Source organism: Cucurbitaria berberidis (assembly GCF_010015615.1).
Source record: "Cucurbitaria berberidis CBS 394.84 unplaced genomic scaffold K460scaffold_1, whole genome shotgun sequence".
NCBI classification, from domain to species: domain Eukaryota; kingdom Fungi; phylum Ascomycota; class Dothideomycetes; order Pleosporales; family Cucurbitariaceae; genus Cucurbitaria; species Cucurbitaria berberidis.
This window is the reverse complement of record NW_024468935.1, coordinates 711,086-728,964: the sequence shown is the minus strand read 5'-3', so window position 1 is coordinate 728,964 and position 17,879 is coordinate 711,086. Positions and strand designations below refer to the sequence as shown.

The following is a 17,879-nucleotide window of genomic DNA, read 5'->3' as shown; positions in this document are numbered from 1 at the left end:
GTTAGCGTTGTTGCTAAGGTAAACAACGCCCCCGAACCTTCGATATGACGATAACGAGACGGAAACAACGAACCGCCTTGGACCTCAATCGCGACACCACGCAACAGTATACTCTTTGAAAACTATACTTAACCTGGATATACCTACTTCTGCGCATATGGCGCGCCTAAACGAGCCGCCTATTGCGCCGCAGCCGAGCGCAGAAGCCATCGAGGCCATCAAACGGCGTTTCTTGAGGCAGAATCGCGAGCTTGCAAAGACGAATTCGCAACAAAGCATTCGCATTCGCAGCCTCGAGAACGACTGTTCGCGCCTGCTGGCCGAAAACCTTTCCCTTCGCGAACAGGTACTGCAGCTACACAACACTATCGAATCGCGCCCTGCATTCGACCACATTGATGCCGTCAAAACACAGCTAGAAGTCAAGATTCAGGAGCTTGGGGGCTTAGTTGCGGGACTTGCGAAGTTAAAGCGGGGAGGTGAGAAGGGCAGAAGGAGGAGTCAGACGGCTAAGAGAAGGAGTGGGGAGGAGAGACAATGGAGGAGTGGGCTGGGATTACAGGAGGTTGAGAACGGCATGCTTCCTACAATAACGGAGGGGAAATACTATCCTCGAAGGACTATGGGGTATGTTGACATTCTTCTATCCGAGGGAACCGAAGTGTCGAAAACGAGAGGGGGACGCGTGGGAAGAGAGACTGGGCTAACAGCTTGCAGGGCGGATGAGCTCCAAGAGATATTGGAGGACCCTGACAGTCAGTCGCCAGACATCGGGCCTCCACCAGTTTCCCGGCTAGAAAACGAAGAACCTATCGCGTTCAATCCCTACCCAGCACCCGAAGAACAGCAGGGAGAGACCGGTGAAGACGGAGAACCCGCGCTATTGGTGAACCTTGAGACGCGGAAGAAGCGAAGAGAAAGCGGACCTAAGCTGAACATCCGGCGCATGTCTGTATTCGAGTCGCCAGATGAAACAGAACAAGGAGCCACGAAGTTAGTACGAACTGGAGCTAAGCGGAAGTTTAACGTCCAGGAGGACGAGGACAAGAATCAGTCCAAGGGGGAGCCTTTCAGGTTCAGCCGCCGAAACACCCCAAGTGCTTCGGAAACTGAGGCATCTAACGAGGATTCCAGGCCTTCTTCACCGGAGCGACCTGTCCTTGGAAGCAGTAAGCTTATGAAGTACCTTGTTATGAGCCGTACTAACGATTCAGAACCCGTCAATACCGATCCAGTTCTATCGCCGAAGAAGCAACGCCCCTCTCTACAAGAAAAGCCAGAAAAGAACTCCCAGGCCCCCTCAAGACCTCGTGGCCGCCCCCGGCTCAACATTACTCGCAATGCAATCCAACCTGAACTCCTTCCATTACCGATGCCTGCGCCTGTCCATACCGCCGAAGTTATTCTTGATTCTCTACCACCTAAGACGCCCGCCGTGGAAGATATCTTCTCTCCGCCCTCGACGGAGCCCTCAACGCAACGACCAGAGAGTAAAGATACGCCGCCTCCCGGGGATCTCACTTCATCTGACCAAATTGGACAAGCAGGTCGGCCAGGACGAAGAGCACGTCCGCAGGTCAGCTACAAAGAGCCTAGCTTACATACAAAGATGCGACGCCCGGATGCTAAGCTGGCAGACGCCGTCGTAGACCGAAGAACGAGCGTAGAACCTGAGACAGCGCCATCAACAGGAGCCAAGCGTGAGGCAGGAGGCGATCTGAATTGGAAGCCCGTGTCCGCGGTTTCTGGCCGTGGCGGCGAAGAGGAAGTTGAGGTGGGAAGTCCACTGAGACAGAAACTAGACAGACGAGAAACGGGTCAGGATTTGAAGTCTTCGCCTGCATCAACTGAACCAGAGGAACGGTCTACGGCTTCCAAAGCGATATCAGCACTCATCAATGAGACGAGTACGGCAAAACGGAAAGCGCCTACTCCAACCCTGAGCGCATCTGCCACGAAGGTCGTATCCGGACCCCTCGCCCCGAAATCCCATGAGCCTGCCCCAAAGAAAGAGCCCATACTCAGGCGGGAAGCACCGGAAAAAGACAGCTTGGCTGTCTTCGACTTCACAGACTCGTCACCGGCCGAGACCGCCAATGACCCGCGTACACGCATCACCGAACTTGCAAAAGCAGCACGGAATGCACGGCGGCACTCTGCCATGCCTGGTCCCCCCAGCTCAACTGCATGCGAAAATCGGAAAGCAGAGAAGGCAGAAGGTGCACTTTCGAGCTTGCACAAGCGCACCGCCAGTGGGAATGTGAGGAGTAGTGGCACCACGAGTTTAAGCAAAAGCATGATGGCGAGATCGTCGAGTGTGAAGGAAAGGAAGATTGCTACTACTTCTGGTGTCCTACCAGCGAGTGGAAGCACTATTGATCTCGGGGCCAAGATCGATATACCAGTGGCACATGGAGATGAAGCGAGAGCAAGGGAGATAGAAACGAGTACATTGAGGGCTGAGCGAGCGGCTAGTCGAAGGAAGAGCATGCTGCTGTAAAGTCTTGTGTTCTTTCTGGTTTGATCTGAGGTATGAAATGTAGATGGATTTGAGTAATGCGGTGTTTTGGATAGCTGTGTTGCCGGCCTTTTTCTCACCTGGCGACGGCGTTTCGCGATGATACCACGACCATGGCCTCGGCCTCGGTCAATCTTTCAAGACACTCTTCGTTCCGAGGCGTTTGTGTTTACTATTCATTACTAGCATGGGTATCTTAATATGGAAACCAGCATTTCTCACGAGTCCTTCCCTTTCGCCACCGGCTTTAGTCGCTCCAACCCATTCACATCAATGATCCTCAGCTCCGTCCTCGCGTACAGGATAATCATGCAAATCAGCCCTGGTAGATACCCTCCCCCGATCATCAACCCTTCACTCCACGCCCTTGCCTGCCAGGTCTCGAACAACGCCAAGATACCACATACCGCCCTATTCACCGTAACAATATATTCTGCGAGCAAATCCGCGACTTCATCTGATATGTAAGGTACAGGTCTGCGCCCTGGTTTCGCAGCCTGTTTTTCCCACGGCGGGACTTTAGACCCGTAGCCTCTCGCGCTCTCCGCCTTTTCCTTCCCCTTGCTACTTCGTGCTCCAGTCTTCGTATTCGCGCTGCTGCCGTCCACGTCCGGCTCGACGGGTGGTAGGGGGAGGAAATACAGCGTATACGCGGTTGCTAGTAAACTTGCGATCGCGACAACGCTCGGTATGATGGTTGAGAGACTGAATAGCCGCGGGAGGTAGAGAATTGTGGGCGCGAGGGGCAGGACGAGGAGGGCTAGAGTGTATGTGTGTGTTGCGGACGTGTCGTGGGACGAGAGGGAGGAGATGAGGTGCGCTTGGTCTGCGAAAGCTTTTAGTTGGCAAGGAGTATGAAGGGGATGGGAGAGAGGAAGTTTACCTTGTTCATCCATGCCTGCCTCTACAGCATCTTCATCGTCTGATTCGGAGGGGTATTTGAACGTTTTGCGAAGGCGCTGCGCTGCCATGTTTTCTTTTGATTGTTCAAATTCCAATATCGCAAGCGAGTGGTTGTGGGAGGGATGCTAGATGAAGGTGAAGAGCTAGTTACGAAGCGCAATTTCGCGTTCGTTCTGGTGAAAGGTGGCTTCTTATGAAAGGCAGCGATTGCCGGGTGAACGGGTGAGCCACGTGCGGTGACGTTTGTGGGGGAAGGAGGCCTAGACTGGACCCTGAGTTTAGCGCACCGAGGCTGAATGGCGCTCAGATTAGAATATGTTGACCATCCTCCCTGCCACCGCTATCAGAAGATGCAGCTTCGGCGATAATAGACGGCAGTTTTAGAAGAACAGTTCACTGCGCGAATAATTTCACATAGTCTTATAAGGACTAAGTACAAGCTAAATCTACCTATTTAAATATATTAATAAACATAGTAAACATTTAGAAAGCTATAGAGTGCTCTAATATTTAAAAAAATATTAACTTGCTAGTTTGCAGAAGCATGTATTAGCCTTGTATCCCAATGTCTAATATATGTACTTATAAGAACGCTATCCAAGTCTATTATAATATCCATACAAGGTGTAGGAAAATATGTATCCAAAATAGAAGTGATCAAACAAGATTTTCAGACTGAGTTAGGCAAGATAACATCCCATTTACAAGGCTCCAGATACGAAAACTCCAATGCCGCAGCAGCATAACTATCTGCGTTGTGAATCGGGCTCCACAAGGGCTTGTACTTTGAGTTGTCCGCATCGTACTCATCCCAAAGCTGCTTGAGCTTCCGGGCCGCTTTCCAGGGATCCATGTCCTTGTACTTCGCACGGTCATCGTCGCCACCCTTCTCGTAGACATCGATCGTGCCAGAGGTGCTGTAGCCATCGGGGTCGGGGAAGGCTTCGAGTCCAGCCCTCTGGCCAACGGTGTGCAGATGTGTCATTTCGTGGAAAATTGTCAGACCCGCGATTTCGAAGAAGGGGAATTCTTCGTTGGGCTGGCACCAGCCGTTGCGACTGTCGTCGAATTTCTTGGTTTGGAAGTCGTTCTTGGTGCGTGGCTCGGAGTTGCGGAAAAAGCGATCGCAGAGAACCATCTTGAATGCGACGTTAACATCTGTATGGCATTTGATACCTCTAAGAAGGGCTGACTTACAACTGATTGACCAGGCCTCGCGTTCGTGCCAGCCAGAGTGGATCCACTGCATGTTTGAGGGTCCTCACTGTTACCACAGCGAATGTCGATGAAGTAGCCCTGACCGCCGTCGTTGTCATCCACTGGAAGGCGGCTGTTATAGATAACCTGCATCATTCGCTTGACTTGGTCCCTGTCCGCGTCGGCGAAATAATGCCTGTACCTATTCACAAAGTCAGACCCCAGACTCTTAACTAGTAGTTCCTGATATTTTACTTACGCAGAGCTCTCTGTGAAAGCTTTTCCACTGTTGTCATGGCGGATCTGTGTCTGGTATGCCATTTGCGATGCGTCTGTGAAGGCTCTTTGGGCCTTTGCTTTCATGTTTTCTCCGCCATCAGGGCCAGGCTTATCGCAACTGCTGTGGTATTGCGCTGTGCGCCCATAGAGGGTATGTTTAGGAGCTTCGAGGGGTGCAGCAGTAGCAATCGTTGCTCCAGCGAGCACGACAAGTGATACTTGAGTGAAGTACATGATGTAGTAGCCTGTTTGAAAGGCTATGGAGTTGAAAAGAATAGTACGTGCTAGTGTTGATAAAGAAGAGAGATTGGAAGTTCCTGCTATTGAAAGACCTCTATGGTGTTCGTGGTAGCCTTTTTATACAAGTTCACAGTACCTGAATGATCTTCTTCCAGTAGAAGTGTAGCTAGGCGCTTAGAGAAGCCCTCCCGTTGGATTGGTCTATTTCAAGACTTGTCCAACATCGTGGCCTGATGTGGCTGTGTCTCCATCGCCAGTGAGCGATTTCGAAGGAGGGATAAGGGCTGTGGTGGAGGCGAAGCTTTGTGCCAAATGTAAGCAAGTGACGTAAATGAAAGACAACATGGGGCCAAGAAAGGGCAATATGGGTATTTTGAGAGGTAATGCGAATGTTTGAAACACCATGCTTGGGGTCCAGTAAGCTGCTGACAAGATCATAAGGCGCACTCGGCGCAGCGGAACCACTACCCAGATCTATACGGAGGATGAAACAATTCTTTACAAGGTACAACTGGCGCTGACGGTAGTCGAATCGAGGTTAATCCCTTACAGTAAGTTTTTCCAGGCCTCCAGTAAAGATCAAGGTATGGTAAGTCGCATCGACGATGGGATTCGATCTCATGTTTCATACACGATCCTACGAAGACGAAAGCATACCACATTTGTGACATTCTGGTCGTAAGAGGCATACAGGATGAAGGTGTAGGCCATTTCGCAAGGAATAGGATGACGGATCGTCGGAGCATCTCAGCCCTTGAGAACACTGTACCTAGTTGAATCAGCTTATAGCAGTTGCACATGTGTACCTGCCCCCTCGCAGTTTGTAGACCAGATTGAGGGGCAAATGGGATGTTCGAAGTCCTCTTCAGGCTCCAGGCTATGCTTCGTGGATGTTTGACCCTAAGCAGATGAATTCTTGAGACCTTCCGATGGTTAAGTCGTTCTTCGGTGCTTTTTGCGCATCTGAAGATGGGCATGTGATCAGGATCGAGAAACTGAAATCGTAGAATCCCAGAAGAGTACAAAAATAGAACAGAGTCGGGGGTGTAAAGATGTGGGGGCGGGGTTGAGCCTCCGCGATCCAATAGTTAGGTTGGTGTAATACCTGTGACGTCATGCTAGGCACCAGCCTCGGACCCAATTCATCGCCGACAGTTAGGGTATGACATTGGAAAAGCACTTTAGACTGCACGTGGATAAAGGTCAGAGAATACGGCCCCCGACCCTCAGCTTCTCGACCTTGCCCTCTGCAGTCTTGAATTTTTGCAACCCACGGCAGTGCATTCTCAGTCTCCTACTACAACACCATATCAAATAGTTTCATATGTCGTCTCAAAACCACGGAGTTGAGCTCTGCCTTAAGTTCAACTTCTGTCCACCAGCCACTCTCTCAATCTCTAACCCCTCGGCATCACCTTTGAAGCTGATCGCCACCATCCACCAAACCTCCTCGGTCTTCCCAGATAGACCCGTTACTATCTTGACCAAGTACTCATGTCTCGACACTACGCCTCGTGAGGATGCGTTCCGCAAGGGCGATATGCACTCACCGGAACTCGCATTTTCTTCCACCCGACAAGTAGATGGCTCTGCAAAAGTGCTTAACCTCCGGCCCACAAAGCGCATTACGTTCCACCGGATATCAGGCGACCCAGATCTTGCCAAACGCCCTGAGGATCCCGATACCCCTGGATTCACTTTCATCACAATTCCTCCGGTAGGAAAAGGTTCTGTACAAGTTGCGTGGGAGCTCTCTGCTGAACGGCTTATGTCGAGTCTCGGCGACGACTCAACCTCGCTCCAAGAAAAGCTTGACCATTTTCTACGAGTCGGCGACACCTACCATGTCTGGCCCGGCGATCTTTCGATTCGATGGTGGTCATTTGGCTCCTTGGAAGACCCGGAAGGCTTGAAAGGCAAGAAAATCTCGCGCTTCAGCTTTTCTGACGATCTGGGGTTGGATAGGGAAAAGGGAGCAGATGAAAGCGAAGAGGTTGTTAGTAAGATGCAGGATCTTATTGATTTGCATAACGTGAACAAGTTGTCTTCGAGAAGCGCCGTGGAAGGAGAAGAGAAGCCGGATATTAAGAAGATGAGGGAGGAAGGGTGGGTTTTCGGAGAACCGCCAGGGCTGTTGAAGATGATCGCGCAAGACGAAGACAAAGTAGCGACTTTCAAGATCGTAGAGTAAGGCGGTTGGCTCGTTAGGCAAGTCTGTCAACAGTGCATTAAGACAATATACCTAAGCCATGCATACTTCGTTCTCAATCACGCGCTGCTTGAGATTGAATTTGCGGAAGAGTGACAGTTCATTCCAGGCACCAGCAGACGATACCATCTTTTCGGCGTGCAGTGCTTTTCCAATCTAGATTCTTTCATTTTGAGGCTGTACAAACTGCCCGGTTCCCTATTGAGACAGGATATGTAAGGGTAAGCGAAAGAGAGCACCTTCCAACAAATCATTTTGCTGCAGCTGCGCCACTTTCGCCCAAAGTAGCCCTACACAAGGATTCGATAGCAGTTCATCTCGCCTAGGCTGTGCGTCTACGTTCATGCAATATTCTAATCCTTGTGGCTGCAAGAAGATTCTCCCTTCATTCGTCAATCAAGACAAAGGGGACGCTGCATGGATGCAATTAATCGAGTCCCCCTAGAATTTCTCGGACCTAAGGGGGCATCACCGCAAGTTCAGAATAGCGATCCTTTGTAGAAAGGATTTTACCCTGCATTCTATTAGAGCTAGCTACTTCTAGTTCTATAGATCCTTACATTAGTACTATAAAATAATAATAATAAAGTTTAAAACTATAGTTAGTAACTATTTTAACTTATTTTAAAAAAAATTAATATAATTATAAATATTTTTGCACTTAAAGTACTTTTATAGAACTAGCAATAGCTCAACCAGGGCGTAGGCGCTTTGAAAATCCTCTTAGCTCCAGTTCCAACAATCCCGATGCTCGCTGGGGTAGTGTTTTGGGAAAATGCAACCATATCTTTCGCCCTTCAACTTTGTGACATCAGCATTGGCTTTGCGAGTTTTTCTTGGCTTGTTATCCTCATCGTTGCTGTCATTCACATCGTCCGGTGCTTGACCCGACGGTCGCTTTGTGCCACCAGCACCCACAGTGTTTGCAGACGATTGTCCTAAATTAGCCGCGGCTGAAGTAGGCTGAGACTTGCGTGGGCGTCCTGCACAATTTTGGAATCCATCTGTGTACTGTAGGAGCTGGTATGAGCTTTGCTGAGGAAAGAACGTGAGGGGGTCAGAACTGTTGGCGTCCTGCCTGACGACGGCCTGTACGTCGGCGTCATGGTCGGTATTATCTTGGATGCTGCGATGAATAAATCTGGTGCAATATTTGACGTGTCCTTCTCTCTCAATAAGTCTCTGCCGCTGGCACTCTCTTTGGAAGCCAGTTCGTTCACGCCAATGTCGCCGTAGCTACCGTAGATGCTATGCGGCAATTCATCGAGTTGGAAGTTGAAGATTTCCTCAGAATCATCCCAAAGACTGACGTTATCAGTCTCAGACAAATGGAAACTCTGCGGGTGTTGGGCGGTTTCCAGGACATCCGGTCCCAAGTCAGTGCTCACTACTGCATCGCTGAGCATCGATGGAGGGAGAGGTAGTCGGTTGAGCCCGGTGGGTACCTCGAATATATGCTCACTTGGTGAATGGCAAATGGAGAGTCCTGGAGGAGAAGAGGGTGATCCGAAAGGATCTCCGGCTTCCTTCTCTTGTCGATGTGGGTTTACATCGTTGACCCAGGCCCCACATTCACGAAGACTAAGTTTTTCAAACGTGCCTAGTGATTGTGCATCGTAGTCCGGTGAAATTCGACCAGCTTCTTTTGGGACTCCGCGAAAGGGATTCGCATGGCTCCCAGTGGTGTGGGCATGAGGGAAGCCCATTTGCAGGTCTATCTCAGCACGCGGGCGTATGGTCAGTTATCAAGGGAGCAATTACGCGGGAGAAAATTATATTTCAAGAGTAAATCAGTTGTGTCTGAAATGGCCTGCGGCTGCAAGAGTGTGGTTTGGTTTGTAGAAGTTTTGGCAGCGGTCCAAACGTACAAGTACTGTGAGTGAGCTGCGCGGGGCCATAGTGGAAGCGCACAGCTCTTGCGCTTTCAACACCGCAACGCCACAGCGCGAAAACGCAGAACCTCTGCGCCTCCTTACCAATGCTTGAAAAGCAGGCAACTTCCAGTCAAATTGACGTTCTGTGGTGCCCTGCTTGCAGGTGCAACAGCCAGGCTAGGTCAAAGGCTCTTATGACGAGCGCGGTCATCAAGGCCTAGTTGACTGCTTTTCTTGCACTCTTTGCTCCTCTATGAGACTTCATGAATTTGATTGTTACGTCCAGAATGTATGTTGCAAGCGAGAATAGGTGAAGACTGTTCGAACGTTACCAACACAACTTCCGCACAGGGTGTGCGCTCTCGCAACACAACAAACACCACCAAGTTAGATACTCTACTTCTCAACCATGGTTCACATACACAAATCAACCCACCAGCACCGTACCTTATCACGCTGCTTGATTCGACTTCGTCATGTCAGCTGCACAGAAATACACTTCAATGATCCCATTCCTTGTCTCGAGGGACGACAATAACTTCCAATTCTGTCAAATTCCTATCAATGAAGGAGATAACAATACCGCAATCGTCGACCGCATCAAGTCTTTGGAGCGCGCAACCAATTCTAAGAAAGCCAAACGAGCCCTACATACCCTAGCCATGCGCAAGCTCAGTATCGGTACCGTCCGCCTCCTCGAAGCGCCAGTACGTTGGCATCCAACCTACATTAGTCTAGCCGCCTGATAACACTGTATAGCTTGAAACTGGCAAAGCCCAGATCATACCTACTGGGTACGTGGGGGAGAAAAAGAGGCACGACATGATGACGAACGTCCTGTTCAACCCCGCGACGCCCATCCCAACGACGCATACCCTCTATGTACAGCTCATCAGTGGTGTGAGGAACGATGAAGAAGGACACACCAAGGCATGGGGCCTCGATTATGCTATCGACGGGCACGCGGCGTGCATCTGGCTCGCTCTCGCTCTCGTCGCCGCTCTTGTAGTGGGTCTAGTCATTGGTATAAGCACTGGTGATGGCAAACTTGGATTGGGAATCGGTGGTGGTCTGCTCGCGGCTTCCACGGCCATTCAGGCAGCGATCCTCATGAGGACGATTTATTGAAGGGGTTTTCCTGGATGATCTGCTAGTTGAGCGTGTTGTCATTCCTTACACAGTCTGTCGCATGTCTTCCCATTTTATACAAAGATAGCCAATGCCAACCAAGTTCTTTCTATTGTCTAGCGATTACTAGCTCTCTTTCACCACTCCTCCCACAACAATTAAGAAAAGACCTCCAGAAGATAGGTAAGCGAACAGAGAATTCTTGCGAATAGGGCCAACTCAAACGTTCCTCGCGTACGTCGGATGAGAATTATGTGACGCTGTCGATGATTGAGGTGTCGTGGAATATCGAGGCGACGAAGGTCCTGGCACAGTGTATGGAGCACGTGGTGAAGATGGTGGGTGGCCTCCATGAGGAGACCAGAGCTCAGAAGTTCTTCTATCGCCGGATAATTCTGGACTCAACGGAGAGCCGGCCGTGGCACTCATGGCGACAGCTGATAACCGGATTGGTGAGGGGGCCGGGCTGCGTTGTACCTCTTTGCTTGCCTGCTCAATGCGTTGCTATCTTCTTCGTCTTCGTAGATAACAGCCAGTGGCCGAGAGCAGTGCGACGTTTACTATAACGTCGGACACAATTGCCGCAATAATTCCGCCAGAGAGCTTAGTGCTTTTGCAATTAATGTTGAAAGAGGGAAATTTGACCGGCGAAGGTGTTACTGGTTTTTGTCAGACCTCAGCAAGTTTGATCACTCCTGATCCAAAATCCACCGCAAGGTAGACCTAAACTACTGTTAGCCTAGACTCCATCGTCTTTAGCACAAGGCGCATTACTTGCAAGAGGAATAAAAAAATATCATCTTATTTAATTGCCTAAACTATAAGCTATAATTAAACGTTTTTTAAAGGTATATATATTATTTTATGGTAAAAACATTACGGTTAAAAGTAAAAACAATACCAAAGTTTTAGTAGTAGAACTAACTTAACTATTTGTATATTAGCTTATAGTATATAGTCTAATCTTTAGGTTTCAGAATTTCTTAGTGGTAATCTAATTAATCTACTTACTTTGTACTCAATTAGACAGCCCGTTAGCTACAAGAGTTATTTATATAGAGAATGTGCATTAGGAGTTATATCTTTGTCTGACCTCTACCAGGGTTGATATGGCTCGAGAGGAAGTACGTGAGTTGCAGCCTAGTAGATGTTTGGACGTGATCCTATGATACTCTTGTTCACAGCCTCCTTTACCATTACACGCAACGAAGAGCATATGTCAGTGAAGACCTTAGGAGATATATCTGCTATAAAGCCGATACAGTTATGCATTCAAGTATCAAGGGAGAATTCGAGGTGTAGTTAACTAGATCTTTCGGCAGAGTATTGAATATAGCGATACGTTTGACGCCGACGTTTAAGGTTGAGTTTGGGAGGTGTAGTGATGAACCATGACTTATGAGACACGTGTAGTCATTTCCTTCTAACCACGGATGAGGTCTAGTCTATTTCTATCAATCTTGCGATATGTTTGTGGATGCCTAGCACGTGGGTTGGCTGCCTAGGCAAGGCTACATAAATGACAACATTGCTTGCATATTGACTGCTATCTGCCATATGTGTATACTTGGATGAAGATGTTATTAATGGCAGGTACTCACTAAATAATATTCCTGATTGACTAATTGTGCAACGAGCTATATAAGTCGGTCGAACCGAAATTTGTACAGATACAGCATACCTTAGTAGTATAGTAAAAAGATGTGCAAAGCCCCCCAAAAGCACAAATAACCACCCATGGTATCTCCCGAAACGCCATAACGCAATGCAGTCGAAAGATTAAAATCACATACATGCCTATAAGGGATGCTAACAACGTCGTCACCTGCCGCTCGAGCTACTCGACGGGCTCGGCGTACGTATACGCACCGGTTCAATCGTCAGGCTTCCACCTCCACTCCGCGGCTCCAGACCTTCAGGCCAACTTTGCCGCTCTCTGTGCTCGACAGAGGGTAATTGGTCCTTTTCTTTACGCCGGTTAACCCTTCCCGGCATCTTACTCCATCGCTTCTCCTTCTGATCCCCCATTGACGCTCTTATCTTCTCTTCTGCCTCTGATTGTCCTCTCGCTTGTTCGTCACGTACGGGATCGGAAAGCTTTTTTAGTGCGGGGACCGCATTCAGACCTATAGGGTAGAGAGACCCAGCGGCATATGCTGCGACGATGACACAGAAGGCATATTGTGCGTTGTGAATCTTGAGCGCCGCGAACATGATTGGCGGGAACACCGCTCCACCGCCGATGGCTGCCGTGAGCAGCACTGAGGCGTCCTTCGTGTGCTTACCCATACCGCGAATACCCTGAGTGAAGATCTGTGGAAACAACGGGCCTTGGAAGAACATGACCATGATGATGATGGCAGTGCCGGCTGATCCCGTAGCTTTCATTGCTGCCGCTGAGAAGGCAACGGCACCAAGGTAAAAGAATAATAAGCTGAAGCGCGGCTTGACCCAAATATCGATCGCTGCAGCCAAGAACCGAGAGACAGCGAATGCAGTGTGGCCATATGCTTGCTGTGCAACATGATCGGTAGATGGTCTGATTCGTTGGATATAGTCTGCATAGGAGGTCGACGTAGATTCTTGACCGCCAACGTAGCAGAATTGCGAGAAAACCGCCAATCCAAGACTTATCCAGAGAGCTTTGACGGGTTTACTACCAATGTTGATTGTAGCCTCGCGCGCGAGGGGCACAGTGCGTTGGCTGGCCATTTCGAGCTCTTCGTCAGTGGCCTCGGGAAGAGGCACGTAAAAGTAAATGATTGCGAGGGCGATGTTGAAGAATGAAATTCCGAGATAGGTCCATTGGACGTCAATCAGGTTTTCGGTATTAGGGGGGAACAAGACTTTCTTTGCCAAAAGTGGAGAAACGATTGTGCCAATCGCCTGCACAGCCTGCGAAAGATTCAGTCGCACTTCGGCATACTCAGGAGGTCCACAAAGCGCTATGAAGGGATTGGCGCTAAGCTCCAGGGTAGACAGACCGGCGCCTGTAATAAAGTTCGATATCAAGAATGCGGGAAATGAGTTGAGAACGGCAGAGGGCCAGAAGATTAGAGTTCCACAGGCGTATATTGATAGACCGACCATATAGCAGGCTTTGAAACCCCAGGTCCGGAACACGATGCGTCCAAAGGTCAGAGGCCCAATGATGTAGCCGACGTAGTATGCACTGTGCTGACCGACTGTCTGCCAGTCACTCATGCGAGCAACCTCCTGGAAGCGAGAGTTGAGCACGTCCAGGAAACCATAAGCGAAGCCCCAGACAAAGAATAGTATGGTAACCATCAGAACAGGGTAAACAGACTCCCGATTGCTTCGAAGAGTAATGTTCTTCTTCTGCCCTGTGTCTACGAAATCGAAGAAGGTCGCTGATTGGCGCCGAGTGCGCCCTGTCGTAGCATACGTAACAGTGGTATTTGAAGGTCTCAGTTGCGGCATCTCGTTCATGTCGGGAGTTGTGAGGAAGTCCATCATACCCAAATGATCGTCGTCGCCGCCGCCTCCTCCTCGCGCTGGAGGAGGTTTGCTGATTGGAGATGCAGGTGGTGTCGATGGATCCGATCGCTGCCGAGAATCAAGCATGTCAACATGAAGTACCGGCTCATCACTTGTATGAGTTGCTGTACGGTCGCGCATAGTGGAGTGATCGATGATCCAACTTGGGAGGAACCTCCTGACCAACGGCTTCAGTGCAGGGACGCAGCCGCACATTATGCCCATGTTGATTTCCACAGCGCTCCACATGTAAGACAGCGATGCGTACCACGCGAAGTCGCCTGTATTTCTTTGCTCGTTTCCAGTCACAGACTTTTGTGATGCGGCGGTGTTGAGCGTCTCGCGTTGAGCGTCCTGAAGATATGCAATGCGCACGACATCCACAGCGGCGACGAAGATTCCAAAGCCGAAAGTAATGACCAAGATAATCTTCTGCTTCTTTGGCAGCCGCATGCTGGTAAGGATGGGCATGGGCAAGAAGAAAATAGCCAAGTCCGTGATAATGTTAAGGGGCGCCGAGGAAAGATAAATGGTGACGATGTTCGTACAAGAGGCGGAGCTTGGAACATGCGAAGCCCAGGCTGCATTGACGGGTCGACATTGGAGGATGTTGAGGATAGTCAAGGCTAGTCCACCTACATTGACAACGATCAGAGTTGCAATGGTGGCCCAGCGAAACACTTTCTGGGTCTTCGACAATGTTAGGTAGAAGAGGAGAATCGAAGTCTTGGTCGCCATCAGGGCAGGGTTCTGCAATAAATTAGCGTAGACCAAAAGCTTGCACATTCGCCCAAACGTACGTATAGTACTGAGAAGACATAGGCAGACTGCATCATCGGCGGCAGCCATTCTGACGGTATGTTCTCCTGCCGCCGTCCCAGCCCCTTTGTCGCGCCATAGCATATGGAGAAGGAAGCTCCAAATGCTAGCATCCAAGCTACTATCATTGTATAGTCATCCCATCCTGGTTTTCGTACCACGGCGAACCGCGAGATCAGCCGGAAGCCAACGAATATCGAGCTTATGGCGAGTATTGCGGCCGAAACACCGATCACGACAGGGCCTCTCGTCGGGAAGTGGTCATTGGGGTCGGTCATGGCCATCTCGTGCGCTGAGCTATATGCCATGTACTAATGACCATGATCCAAGGTCTATTGCGGTCGTGGACGTCCTGGTATCTCGTACTCAGGCCACAGCATTATCTGGCGCTAGGCGCGTCGACGTGGTCGAGTATCCAGCAACACCTGTGTGGAGAGTGTCAAAGCGACTGATGACTGATAGGGGAACGGGCGGCAGCTGCGTTAATATGCACCATATACATGCAATGCAGGCCAGCGGGCAGATGCGGTGAAGGGTCTGCCAACCCCAGAAATACCGCACTGTTTAGCTGCCGACGAGCAGACGGCGAGCGCGGTGGAGTTAGCATTGTGCGAGCGCCGCAAGCTGGCGATCGATATGGGGACGTGTTGGGCCGGGGGAGAATGCGTGTAATGTTATTGGAGAGAGAGGGAGCGTTGGACCATGTGGAGAAAACGCCACTGCGTCACCAAAGACAGTTGCACTCCACTCCCGGCTGAATCTCACCGAGACCCCGGCTGTCGTACCAGTTGACTGGCCTCGCCTTGCCGGTTACGGAGGCAATGCGATTGATTTCCTTGATCCCAGCTACGCCGTGGAGTCTGACAGACGGGTGCGCTCGAGTCTTGGAGGTCTCGCATCCAAGTCTCATCTGCCCGTCCCAGCGCAGCGATGGCGACGACCAGGTCTTTTAGCAAAGGCGTTCGACTTACTCTGGCCAGCCCCGAGCAATTCGCCGCGGCCTCCATATTCCCCCAGGCGCCTCATTCGCGGCCCAATGTTGCGATCCCTTGCAGTCGCTCAACGGGGTTAGCAAGGCGAGAAAAACTAATTTCGCGCAACCACATGTGCATCTCAACCCCAGACTGACATCAACGCCCGTCTGGGGCTGGCGAGCGCTAACAGCCTTAGGAGCCGTCGAGGCGGTTCTGTGCGGTAGGTCATGCGAACAACAAGGCGACAGAGCCTCAAAGAGCGCCTTGTTGCGGGCCTCCAGCTTTTCGACGGACGAACACTACCATCCATGTCATCCGGGCGTTTTGCGGCGAAAAGGCCCACGTTCATTCTTCCTCGGCAGACATGCCTCCCGAGGCGGCGAGTCAATAACGTCACGTTACGACGGTTACGTATATATACGTTCTCGTCTTACCTCGAAGCGAGTTTTCCTCAAGAGAGCATCATTGCATGGCAATGTGAGACTCTGTCTACTGCCATTGTCAACCAAGGACACGGACGCAGTCCCCGCTGCTTACAGTATTCGAGGCTTTACTAACGATGCGCTTGTTACAATACACTCTTTGTAAAGCGAACCTTCGCTCTTAACATCGAGACGGAAGAACTACACTCCATACGTCTCGCCATCAATGTCAATATATCCTAGAGGAAAACCGAGTTGGCTGCTACGTGCATGTGAGAGTTGCTCAAGTATCGCCTTTACTTTGGATCTATTTCGAGGACTCGAAGTCTCGTCGCGTTCATTGTAGAGCCAGTACAGACTAAGCTGAATATACAGTTCACGAGGATATTCAGACTCTAACAAGTACCGAAATAAACCCCATGGTGCACTCTCATCTAACTCACGAGACAAGACGTTGTGGTAGAGGGAAGTGAAGCATCCCAATGAGGAAAGGCTGCATCGGCTCATCATAGGCCCGTAAACCCTAGCCTACTTGCTTTTTCTTCCTCTATTAAATCTCAGCTTTCTACATCCGCAAAGTGCAACCTGCAACCCTCAGTCTGAACGCGAGCAGCTAAATGTGAGCTGTGTCGAAGCGTCAAGCGAGGTCTGTTGTAATTACATAGAGACTGGCTCTTTCGAAGACTCGGCGAATCGCTACTCCTCCACGATCACGAGTTCAATTTGTAGCCTAGAAGAAGCCCTACGACCTGCCAAGGTCATCCCACTCGTGTTGCAGTGTCTGAGCGAAAGCCACGACGACTTTGCGTCTTACTGTTGGGAGACATACACACCAATCTCAATCGACTATGTCGCACGGGATTCAATGTGTTATTTATTTCTATGCTACTCGTGATATGTGCAGCCGCTGCTGTTACAGCTCTTTCTTCTCAGCGGGTCTCTGGTTTGCTTTGAAAGCCATAGCGTCCTCCTTCTCCCTCTGCTTCTCCGCTGTTACAGGCATCGGTTGCTTCGTCACAAGCACCCACGCCGCCGCCAATGCCTCTGCTGTCAGCGCAATCATGCTCGCGCACGCAACGCCCCAGACATTGATGCTCACGCTCCCTAGCGGCGCTCGCGGGAAACTCAGGATCCACTCCACATAATATGGTACCCAGCCCGCAGGCAGCCAGAACATGGGCGACTTGGCAAACCAGAATTGTAGGACGAAGCGCAAGCCTTGTGTGCCAACCCAGCGGAGGGTCGAAACGGCCGAGGTGAAGGTTGCTTGATGCGTACGGAGGGAGCCCTCTGCGTAATCTCCACGTTAGTATAGTATAAAAGGGCTTGAGGAGGGGAGAGGAAGGGGGCGACATGACATACCTAGTTTCTGATACTCAGCCATAGCCTTGTTATGCTGCCTGTCTAGCTTCGCCCATTTCGAGAAGTTGTCTTGTGGTGACGTGTTCCCTAGTTCGCGCTTCAAGCGTACAACCTCCTTCTTGAGAGCTTGCACTTTCTTCGCAGACCCAGAAGTAGGCGTTGGGAGCTTGTTGTAGAGGATCCATAGCTGTAAACATTAGTATTATACTTCTTGTGCGTTCGCACTGGATGCGGGGCTTACCAGCTCGTTCACTGTGCTTGCGCCCACCGTGTTGATAATGTGGAGCAGCAGCTGCAAGGTGAATACTACGAGGAGTAGAGACGGCATGGCTGCGAGACGAGAGAGAGGGTCGTGGTGTGGGGTATTCTCATCGCATGGTGGTGTCGAGTCGGGCTCTTATGTCATATGGTGAATTTGGCATCAACAGTAGAGCTAGTAATGTGGCTCGTGCTTTC

General features: G+C 50.3%; 9 protein-coding genes across 9 annotated transcripts; 4 read left to right on the top strand and 5 right to left on the bottom strand.

The window, feature by feature from the left end:
* Positions 1-157: 157 nt before the first annotated feature.
* K460DRAFT_269361 (uncharacterized protein) lies at positions 158-2,500 on the top strand (the record flags this gene model as incomplete). The annotated part of the gene is made up of 3 exons (XM_040927561.1): positions 158-627; positions 718-1,169; positions 1,215-2,500. 3 exons carry the CDS (start codon positions 158-160, stop codon positions 2,498-2,500), a joined length of 2,208 nt encoding a protein of 735 aa, XP_040792395.1.
* A 236-nt stretch (positions 2,501-2,736) lies between these two features.
* K460DRAFT_399940 (uncharacterized protein) lies at positions 2,737-3,489 on the bottom strand (the record flags this gene model as incomplete). The annotated part of the gene is made up of 2 exons (XM_040936277.1): positions 2,737-3,344; positions 3,402-3,489. 2 exons carry the CDS (start codon positions 3,487-3,489, stop codon positions 2,737-2,739), a joined length of 696 nt encoding a protein of 231 aa, XP_040792394.1.
* A 602-nt stretch (positions 3,490-4,091) lies between these two features.
* Positions 4,092-5,131, bottom strand: K460DRAFT_349976 (uncharacterized protein; the record flags this gene model as incomplete). Its single annotated transcript, XM_040931460.1, has 3 exons — positions 4,092-4,559; positions 4,619-4,814; positions 4,878-5,131. 3 exons carry the CDS (start codon positions 5,129-5,131, stop codon positions 4,092-4,094), a joined length of 918 nt encoding a protein of 305 aa, XP_040792393.1.
* Positions 5,132-6,312: 1,181 nt separating this feature from the next.
* On the top strand, positions 6,313-7,559 carry K460DRAFT_300234 (uncharacterized protein). The gene has a single exon (XM_040929830.1). The coding sequence runs from the start codon at positions 6,462-6,464 to the stop codon at positions 7,326-7,328; it is 867 nt and encodes a 288-aa protein (XP_040792392.1). The 5' UTR covers positions 6,313-6,461; the 3' UTR covers positions 7,329-7,559.
* A 510-nt stretch (positions 7,560-8,069) lies between these two features.
* On the bottom strand, positions 8,070-9,052 carry K460DRAFT_399937 (uncharacterized protein; the record flags this gene model as incomplete). The annotated part of the gene is made up of 2 exons (XM_040936276.1): positions 8,070-8,357; positions 8,411-9,052. 2 exons carry the CDS (start codon positions 9,050-9,052, stop codon positions 8,070-8,072), a joined length of 930 nt encoding a protein of 309 aa, XP_040792391.1.
* A 644-nt stretch (positions 9,053-9,696) lies between these two features.
* Positions 9,697-10,348, top strand: K460DRAFT_349973 (uncharacterized protein; the record flags this gene model as incomplete). Its single annotated transcript, XM_040931459.1, has 2 exons — positions 9,697-9,927; positions 9,980-10,348. The coding sequence occupies 2 exons, from the start codon at positions 9,697-9,699 to the stop codon at positions 10,346-10,348; spliced, it is 600 nt and encodes a 199-aa protein (XP_040792390.1).
* Positions 10,349-11,936: 1,588 nt separating this feature from the next.
* Positions 11,937-15,330, bottom strand: K460DRAFT_326060 (MFS monosaccharide transporter-like protein). Its single transcript, XM_040930614.1, has 2 exons — positions 14,647-15,330; positions 11,937-14,596 (listed from the first exon to the last, which is right to left on the bottom strand). Exons 1-2 carry the CDS (start codon positions 14,971-14,973, stop codon positions 12,170-12,172), a joined length of 2,754 nt encoding a protein of 917 aa, XP_040792389.1. The 5' UTR covers positions 14,974-15,330; the 3' UTR covers positions 11,937-12,169.
* Positions 15,012-15,494, top strand: K460DRAFT_4394 (uncharacterized protein). The gene has a single exon (XM_040938426.1). It carries the CDS (start codon positions 15,166-15,168, stop codon positions 15,421-15,423), a length of 258 nt encoding a protein of 85 aa, XP_040792388.1. The 5' UTR covers positions 15,012-15,165; the 3' UTR covers positions 15,424-15,494.
* A 1,292-nt stretch (positions 15,495-16,786) lies between these two features.
* K460DRAFT_381735 (CHD5-domain-containing protein) lies at positions 16,787-17,812 on the bottom strand. The gene is made up of 3 exons (XM_040935375.1): positions 17,665-17,812; positions 17,424-17,610; positions 16,787-17,351 (listed from the first exon to the last, which is right to left on the bottom strand). Exons 1-3 carry the CDS (start codon positions 17,749-17,751, stop codon positions 16,975-16,977), a joined length of 651 nt encoding a protein of 216 aa, XP_040792387.1. The 5' UTR covers positions 17,752-17,812; the 3' UTR covers positions 16,787-16,974.
* Positions 17,813-17,879: the final 67 nt, after the last annotated feature.

Bases quoted from the DNA above. Each gene is read 5' to 3' on its own strand.
- K460DRAFT_300234 (XM_040929830.1), top strand. From the start codon at position 6,462: ATGTCGTCTCAAAACCACGGAGTTGAGCTCTGCCTTAAGTTCAACTTC.
- K460DRAFT_326060 (XM_040930614.1), bottom strand. From the start codon at position 14,973: ATGGCATATAGCTCAGCGCACGAGATGGCCATGACCGACCCCAATGAC. The intron at 14,597-14,646 runs GTACGTTTGGGC...AATTTATTGCAG, and splicing joins ATGTCTTCTCAGTACTATAC to AACCCTGCCCTGATGGCGAC.
- K460DRAFT_4394 (XM_040938426.1), top strand. From the start codon at position 15,166: ATGCAATGCAGGCCAGCGGGCAGATGCGGTGAAGGGTCTGCCAACCCC.
- K460DRAFT_381735 (XM_040935375.1), bottom strand. From the start codon at position 17,751: ATGCCGTCTCTACTCCTCGTAGTATTCACCTTGCAGCTGCTGCTCCAC. The intron at 17,611-17,664 runs GTAAGCCCCGCA...TAATGTTTACAG, and splicing joins CAAGCACAGTGAACGAGCTG to CTATGGATCCTCTACAACAA. The intron at 17,352-17,423 runs GTATGTCATGTC...GAGATTACGCAG, and splicing joins GGCTGAGTATCAGAAACTAG to AGGGCTCCCTCCGTACGCAT.